At 39.7% G+C, this 8833-nt stretch overlaps 1 protein-coding gene across 1 annotated transcript; it reads left to right on the top strand.

Annotated features, from left to right (window-relative positions):
* Nucleotides 1-1566, top strand: c8h11orf96 (chromosome 8 C11orf96 homolog). Its single transcript, XM_073471932.1, has one exon. It carries the CDS (start codon nt 366-368, stop codon nt 744-746), a length of 381 nt encoding a protein of 126 aa, XP_073328033.1. The 5' UTR covers nt 1-365; the 3' UTR covers nt 747-1566.
* The last annotated feature ends 7267 nt before the right edge of the window (nt 1567-8833 follow it).

Here is an 8833-nt window from a genome sequence, read left to right as displayed (position 1 = left end):
TTAGCCTCAGCAGACTGAGATTCACACACACAGAGTGAGAAACAGCCAACAGAGAGAAAAGAGACATCAGGCAGCAGCAGAGTTGAAACAGAAGCTCTTATACCGAGGAGTGAAGACTGACCAGAGCAGCTCAAGAGCACTTGTTTCTTAAAGACTGTTACTCTTCAGCGTGCCTGGACTTTTTGAGGAGTGTTTGTTTGGCTTGACTTTGGACGAACTCTTGCTTTACACCTGAGACAGAGACTTCTCTTCAAATAGGACGGGGAGAAAGGAAAGAGAAGTTTGAGAGGTGCACAGGCAATCAGCTGTCTTCTTCCAACTGTGTTCACATTTGATTTACTTTCGTACCCATCACTGTTCTGCCAATGGCTGCTGTGCGTCAGATGGTTATGGAGGCGTCCGGCTTCCACGCCCTGCCGGCCCACCTTATGGCCTCAGCCATGGAGGAGTTCCCCCAGCAGCTGCCTGTCCCCAAGGGCCCAGCAAGGGGCAAGAGCCGCTCCCGCCGATCTCGCGAGGCTCGCTTCAAAACACAGCCTGTCACCTTTGCTGAGATCGCAGAGGTAGAAGAAGAGGGTTCCTCACCCCTGGAGGAGGAGAGGGCACGTCGTTCCTTCCTGCAGTCACTGGAGAACCTGCGGCGGAGCACACAGACCCTCCACTGCCTGCCGACTGGCCATCACAGCTGCACCCCCGCACCCACACAGGCCAACCTGGACTCCAGTGACTCCGACTCTACCCAGTGAGTGGTACCCGGCACCCTTGTTCCTTGCTTCTCCATGACGCCGCTTCAAATGGAGGCCAACTGAACTGAACCAAACTGGCCTGTCTGCCAGCCTGCCTGTGTGTGTGTGTATGTGTGTGAGCTGCTGCTGTTAATATATACTAACATATCAACATACAGTATATAGCTCGAGGATGCACTTGATGCATATCTGTAAAGATCTCTACCAGTGCCACAGCTGGTTATACTGCTGTATAGATATGATGAGTGTGAAAGTAGCAGATGACGCAGTTTTGAACACACAACTCTTCAAATGTATTCCTTTTCTACTGTAGATGTCTGTGAGGAAACTTGAATGATGAAGATGGTTGATATTTTTCCACTTTAAAATTGTATAGGTATTTTTGTTTCAATCCAGATTTTTCTACTTGACCAGTCACCTTAGAAATGACTGTTGAAAAATGTTAGTATTGTGACTTACCATGCTGTATGTACTTTGACTAAGCAATGTACTGAGCATTGAAAGTGACCCGGCCGTCACTGAGGCAGTAGAGTACCAACACAAAGCTTTGTCAGGAGGTCAAGCTCTTGCTTTCCAGCTTCACAGTGAATCAAATCTCTGCTCCTGCTTTAATTCTTGAGCAAAAAGAAAATGCCTTTCTAAATGTCTTTATTTATTCTCTTATTTTGTTCATAACCAAGTGGAGTTGTAGATGTGTTGCTCTTCTAAAGTCACCTTGACTTTCAAAGAAAATCATAACCTTTATACTGTATATTTGTGTTACTTTATACATATACAATACAATGTTTGTTATATGTACTTTAATAAATATTTTCAAGTATTTTGAGCCATTTTCATTTCATTTTCATTTTCGAGTCCAATCGTTGAAACAAAATGCTATTCATCATCAGTGAGTTGTGTTCTCTGACATCAGGTGTGTTGACACTGTAATCCAACTTGATTTACACCCAGTCAAGAAGCCAAAGCCAAGAATGGCCATGCTCATTATCTTGAAATCACAAGGTAATTATTTCATTATCTCGATAACAAAGCTCATTTTCTCATGATAACAGGTTAATTTATCTTGGTATCTTCAGGAAACAAAAGGCCAGGGGCGCCCCAGTGGCTCGGTTGGTGGAGCGTGTGCCCCATGTGCAGAGGCTTCATCCGGGGTTCAAGTCCAACCTGTGGCCCTTTGTTACATGTCATCTCCCCTCTCTCTCCAATTTCCTGTCAATTCCTCACCTGTCCTGTCCAATAAAGCCATGTAAAAAGGGCAAATACATAATGTAAAAAAAAGAAAAATAGAAAACCAAAGGCCAATTTCTTGAGATAACGATAATTTATCAACTGTAAAACAACTGTTGTTTTCTCAAGATCACAGGATAAATATGGAGAACTTGAGACAGACTATCTGTCGAGGAGGATTCATAACTGAACAGTACAGTTACAGTTGTACATGCACTTAAGCAAGATCAGCAAAGTGTACTCGCCTGTAAAGTTGCAACTGGGCTAGTCTTCCTCTTAAATGACAATTTCAGTTTCATTTGGTCGCCTGTCTCCATAACATCCGGGAAAGAGTTAGAGAGAGAGGATGAAAGATGGTGAACGTGATTAAACGTAACATGAATAAAACTTTGAACTATTACCTTGTCATGAACATTTCTGCGTGAGTCAAGTAGAAAGATATTCATCAGCAATGGTGGTTGTTTCAATGTCCTGTTTGTAAGAAAAGTTGATTTTTGAGTCTCATTCCCAACTCATGAAAAATCTTTTTTTTTTTTAAGATAAGATGTTCCTTTATTGATTCCCCTTGGGAGAAATTCGCAGGTAACACAGCAGTACAGAGGGAAATAAGCAGCAGCACAAGAGTAAGTCTAAAAAAATAGAGACAATAATAAAGAGACATTGCATTCTGTCCCTTTAATTTGTGGTCTCGAGATATAGGTTTAAGAGCAATAATCACAAGCACAGATTCCTGTAGTCGAGTACAGTGAAGCAGTTGGAAACTAACACAAGTAAGCATTGAGAATACGTGCAAAGGGCACTAAGTCTTAGCCCCAAGACAATGGGTCTGAGAAAACATTATTGACCCAATCTTGGGTAAAGAAAAAAAGTCCTATCAGAAAAGCTAATCACAAAATGAGGAATACATAAAGGAGGAATTAATGAAACAATGGGAAGTGATGTATAACCTTTACTGCCTGTCCATCTCGATTGTTATTGTTAAGATAAACTGATGTCAGACCCATGTGTAAACACTTACTACTTGAGCTGCGTCTATGGCATGCTTGCTTGGCTGGTGACGCACGTTTAGTAATATCAGGTTTTCATCTGTGAACTCATCCACAACAACACCAGCCTGCTGTGAGACGTGCCCTCTCGAACCCCACAGAGATCCGTTGCAGCCATCCCTCCTGTTGCTAATAACCCTACTCTCCTAATCCACTCGGTGACAAGTGAAACGTGATGTATGACTTCCATCCAAGCGCGAGTCAGCAGACTGAGACAATGCTACAGGGGCTTTAGTTGAGAACCTGCTTGGGTTGCATGTGGCTTGACTAAAAATAGACTCTGATTAAGTAAATCTGCCAGATGAGAGAGAGACGTTCTCTCCAGAGAATGACTTAAGTATTGGACTATGATGTGTGCCGAGAGGAAGAGTAATCAAAGAGGGACGTAGATTGGAGATCAGCGTTTGTGAGGCAGAAAGGGATAGCAGTGGGGGTGACCATTCACTATTCAAGATATATAACATTCCTTCAATAAAATGTCTAAGAAGGACCAAACAATTATAAGAAATTATTATGTATTTTGTTGAGTTGGTACTTACATTACCTAACATGTTTCCAACCAAAATTCCAAAGAAACGTCAGATGATACATCAGAGAGTGAAGGAAGGAAGTTGGCGACTGTGTGTCAACGCGAATAAAACTTTAATGCATTACCTCGTTCTTTGTCAGATTCGTCAATAGTGGTTGCCCAACAATGAGGACAACTCCCGTGATCACACGTGATTTCACTGTGTCAGCTAACTATGTCTTTGGTTTTTATTATAATTTTGATTGAGACACCTGGTGGCAGACATTACATACCATCTGTTTGAAGAAAACGCGTCAATCTATGTTTTTCTTATTGTCAACAAATCCAAAAAGACTCAACACTTTCTGCTTTCCCTGCCCTGTCTGTGGCAGGCAGCCCCCAAGCTCATTGGTTACCACTGAGGACACAGCGTAAGATTTTAAAACCAAGTCAAAAGTATATAGTTTCACAACAGCTGTAGTTTTTTGGAAATGTTACACAAACAGTAGTAAAGTAGTATTAGTTGGGGACTATTTTCAATTAGGGATAAATACACATTCAGTGCTGTAGCATTTATAGCTCTTGGTGAATATAATTAGTTGACTCAAACTAAAGTGCCCATATTGGCTGTAATGAAAAGAACATGTCAACATGTGGCTCATTTATGTGTTCTTGTAGGTTTTAGGCCCTGTCCACACGTTCATGGGTATTTCTGAAAACAAAGCTTTTTTGGCCTTTTAAAAACATCTAAATGACGTTTTTAGGTCGCTGAAAACAGACTTTATAGAAAACTCCTTCTGGGGTGGAGATGTTCAGAAAGTCTGTTTCCAGTGTTTACGTCTGGATGGGCAGAAATAGATATTTTTGGGAACGATGACTCAGACACACATTTATCAGTGTATGTAGCATCAGGGGCTCTTTCCTTGGTATTGGTTGATACTATGAAAAATACAGAATATTGCCAGCTTTTACTTTAACTGTTATACATATTAATGTGCGCACACACTTCTCGAATGTATATATATTTTTTGCAATATAAATGCATTGTCATTTTTCAGTGCATGCAAGAGAAACAGCATTTCAACATGATCTCAGTTGTGAGACAGCCCGGGCCTGCTAAACCAAAGCACAGCTGCCCTTCTATTTAACAACGGCCTCTTCTTGTCTCCCATCCAGGAGCGGGGATGGACAAAGACCAGCGGGTAGAACATGAAAAGTCTCCATACCTCTTTCCTCGTCTCTCACAAAAACACACATTAGTCATTGTTTGTCTAGTGCTTGTAGAGCTGTCATCCTTAACCACATCCACAGCAGAATTACGGTCTGTTTTCATGTGTGACAACGCAACTCTTGAAGCATTTGCGTCACTGAGATTTTGCTTAAGGAGTGTTCAACAGTTCTGAGGAAGAGTTACACGGAGATAAGAGAAACATATTTGTCATCATGTGCAGGAGTAACAGCCTGATCTCTAGTCATGCCTCCACTTTTCCCCACCGAATCTTATGTGTTAATGTAAGTGATTATAACCCAAATTTGGCCAGCAAGACAGATTTTTATAATTGTGATGAGTGTGACCTACTACACTTGCCTCAAAATTAACAGATGTAAAATTAAAGCACAGTGCTTGGACACGAAAGGCTTTGCCACCTTCGTTTTTTTCTTTGATCTGAGATTGTAGCTCAAAAATTGCTCTCCAGTTCATTGAGGGTCAAACCTTCACCCCTAACAAGAGCTGAGGTAGGAAACCAGACATACCTGAGCCCTAAAAGCAATCAGTTCAATCTTATAATCAACAGGAAAGCAGTGCAAGTTCCAAAAGGGGTCATTGAGACGTGCGTGGTGTCGTTTTTTTACAACCTGGCAGCAGACGGAATCACGTAAAAGGGCAATCAACTGTTAAATAAAACCTGTAGCACATGGAACAAACTGTACAGAGACTAACTACGAACATAGCTTGAAAGCAATACGTAATCTTGTTAAAGTGCCAGTGTTTTCCTCATTGTAAGTGGGATGAAGTTTGAAGATGTTTGAAGGCCAACATGACTGCTTTAAGTGCACTACTGTAATGACAGTGTGTTAGCTGAAGCCAGACAAGGTGAGACAGAGCTGACAGCAAACAGACATGAACACACAGTCTCTTGCTGGAAAAGGTTTTCTTATCTTATATGTGGGATCAACAGCTGAAGAGTTCAAACTTTGGTGAAAACAAATTACGTAAAGATCTTCAGGAAGGACTCAGTGCCAACCTACAAGATTTAATGCTTTTTTAATGGAATGATGTTGGATACTTCCAAAAACGTACCTCTTTCAAACTTTACATTACGCTTAATTTGTTCATTTCTGCTTTTAATCTCTTTTTTGTACATCATATTTGCTGCATATACGGAAACCAGCTAAACATAAGCTTTAATCATTTAACTAAGAACACATCAGCACTTTAAACTGTTTGACATACAAATACGATATACTTTATTGTTCTGTGAATGTGAAAGAGGAATTTACAGCTTTAAACATAACAATAGACATTATACATACACTATAATCCCTCTCCAAGTTGGATTACTATTGCACACTTTGTTTAAAGCTACTACAAGGAACTTTTAATTTTTTATGTTGATTCCGGTGGCTCCTGTGGGCAATACGAAACAAAGTATACTTTGCTTTAGTTCCTAACTGTATCATCAGAATAGCGCAGCTTCTTTCCTCAAGCTGTAACCCCCTCAATCCATCCTCGGCACTCATGAAAAGTAGTTTAAATTTTATGACTCATCCAACCTGGATAAATTGAAATCTGACCTGATGACAGGCATTAAGAAAAACTATAATAACTATTCGGAAATAGCCAGTCTTCTCGCTGATGGTCTTGTTTGCTTATGTAGGTCAGTATTAAATTGAGACTGTTCCATAATCAGTTAAAAGTTCCTGGTAGTGGGTTTAAGGTTAAACCAGTGTGTGCAAAATTGTCTTTTATTATGAATGAAACTGGGCTTCAAGATAAAGACAACTGATGCAAGGCTTGTCACATAGCATAAAACAAACTGTATATGTTGCTTGTTTTTATGTGAAAAGGATACCTTTGTGTTGCAAAAGCAATTTAATGTCTGTATGTTAACAAATTAAACTTTTTTCATGTATTTTGTTCTGATCTAATTTGCTCCTGCTGTCATTATTCTAGGCTTGCATATTCTTTTGTATTCTGTGTTCAACATATTTTGATTTCATTTGAAATATCCCCTTATTAAGTGCACCAGATTGAATTATTTTGGAAAGCACTGTGAGTCAACATTATTACAAAATGTCCCTAAAACAAGCCAGTTCCCTGCTTTGTTTGTAGTACAAACACACATGAGGAGACCGGTCTGTATGGACAGAGGGATTTATTTTTAGGGTCAGTGGGATCAGAAAAGGTTTCAGAATGGCACTGAATAAAGACGGCCCCACTTCGATGACGCAAAGAAGGCTTCATTCACATCTCAGTAAGGCTATTCTAGTGATTTGCACACATACACAGGTCACCATGAATAATATCTGGTACAATATTTGCTTTGGAACAACCGTCGTCTCTGCCAAGTTGAAAGGATCTGCTCAGTGATTCCACCCACAGCCTGGAGGATATTATGGTAATCAGCCTGTTGATGTTTTTGTGTGTTAGTATTGTGTCTGTCTTAGAACTCACACCTGCACACGAGCCCTCATTGCATTTTGATAATTGTAGTGTATGTATGATGACCGCTTGCTTGGATGGCGTCCATCAAGGTATGGAATTAACTCCAAAATGATATTTTGAACACTCAACCGGTAACTTGTATCACAAGGGTTTATCATCTGTGGCCATTTTAGGACACATTAGTCTCAGCTTGGATATGATGGACAGTAGCAACATTTCCCAGCTGTTACCAAGCATTTACACAATCAGACAACTCAAGATGGCAATTTCCAGTGTTACCAAGAAAAAGGGTAATTAACCCATTATATAACAGTTATCTACAATTGGGAGTTGATTGTTTGAGTCATAGGCAGAGTAGGACATTTAGGGACATTTAACACAGAAGCTATTAACATGCTGTTATGATAAGAAATTGCTTATTAGATTTAAAGGTATCTGTTATAAACTGAAGTATTTCAACAAGGTCACCCCCCAGGGAGCAAGAAGGGTACTAAATATCATCCCAAAATGTCTAACAGTTGTTAAGACATTTCTCTCTGGACCTTGTAATTAATGTTCAATAACAATGTGAAAACCATGAGTGACATAAAATGTCCTCCAAACTTGTTGTCCAAGCTTTTATCACTGTGTTTTTTGTTTTATTCTGCAGGCAATATTTACTATGATCATCTTTGACTCATTTACATTTACATTTAGGGCATTTAGCAGATGCTTTTGTCCAAAGTGACTTACAATAAGTACATTTGTCACAAGAAAGAAACCACAACATATCACCGTCAATAAAGTAGTTACATTACACCTGAACTTTGACACCTGACAAAGATTGATCAGTATTGACTGACCTTGAGCTAACCAAGAGTGTTAGAAGTGCATGCATGTACACTTCAGTATTTGTGTATTTGTGCATCCATGTGTGTGCCAGTGTGTATTTAGTTTCAGCAGCAGCATTCTACTTCCCAAAAGCATCCCTGACCTACATCCTGGTCTCATGACTTAGGAGGTGTCTGGTAGGACAGAGAAAGCAGAGTCTAGAACATTCAGCGTGCTTCTTTCATCTCCGTCTCTATTTCAAAGCTTTTTCTAAGCTCTTCATCTCCCCCTGGTGCTGCAGAAAAGGGGTGATTACGGATGCAAAACAGAAGGTGACCCACATACCTCCTCTCCCAGTGTTCTATTTCTTTTTTTTTTTCTGGTTTTCCCTCCAGCCCTGGGGAAGAGAAAGATGATACACTTACCCATCCATGTGCAGAGAACAGAGAAGCTGGGTGCATGAGAGCCATGCCAGTTTCAAGAATTTTGGTCATAGCAACAGTTTAAATGAAGACATCTACTGTAATACCTGTAATTCTGCGCAATATACATACATACATACGTACATATATACATACATATATATGTGTATATATATGTATGTATGTATATATATATATATATATATATATATATATATATATATGTGTGTGTGTGTAGACACACACACACACACAACCAAAGACTATGTTGTGACTTCATTTATTCCTGAATTATAATAAATGTTGGTGAATAAAGGTCTTTATTTAACCATGCAAGGTTTATTATTATGAATTAAATACCAATGCTGACAGACCTCAGTATGTAAAAATATGAAATTATTAATTCA

This window comes from Pagrus major, chromosome 8 (assembly GCF_040436345.1).
Source record: "Pagrus major chromosome 8, Pma_NU_1.0".
Lineage (NCBI taxonomy): Eukaryota > Metazoa > Chordata > Actinopteri > Spariformes > Sparidae > Pagrus > Pagrus major.
Note: the sequence above shows the minus strand (reverse complement) of the source record. Positions and strands in the feature narration are given on the sequence as shown.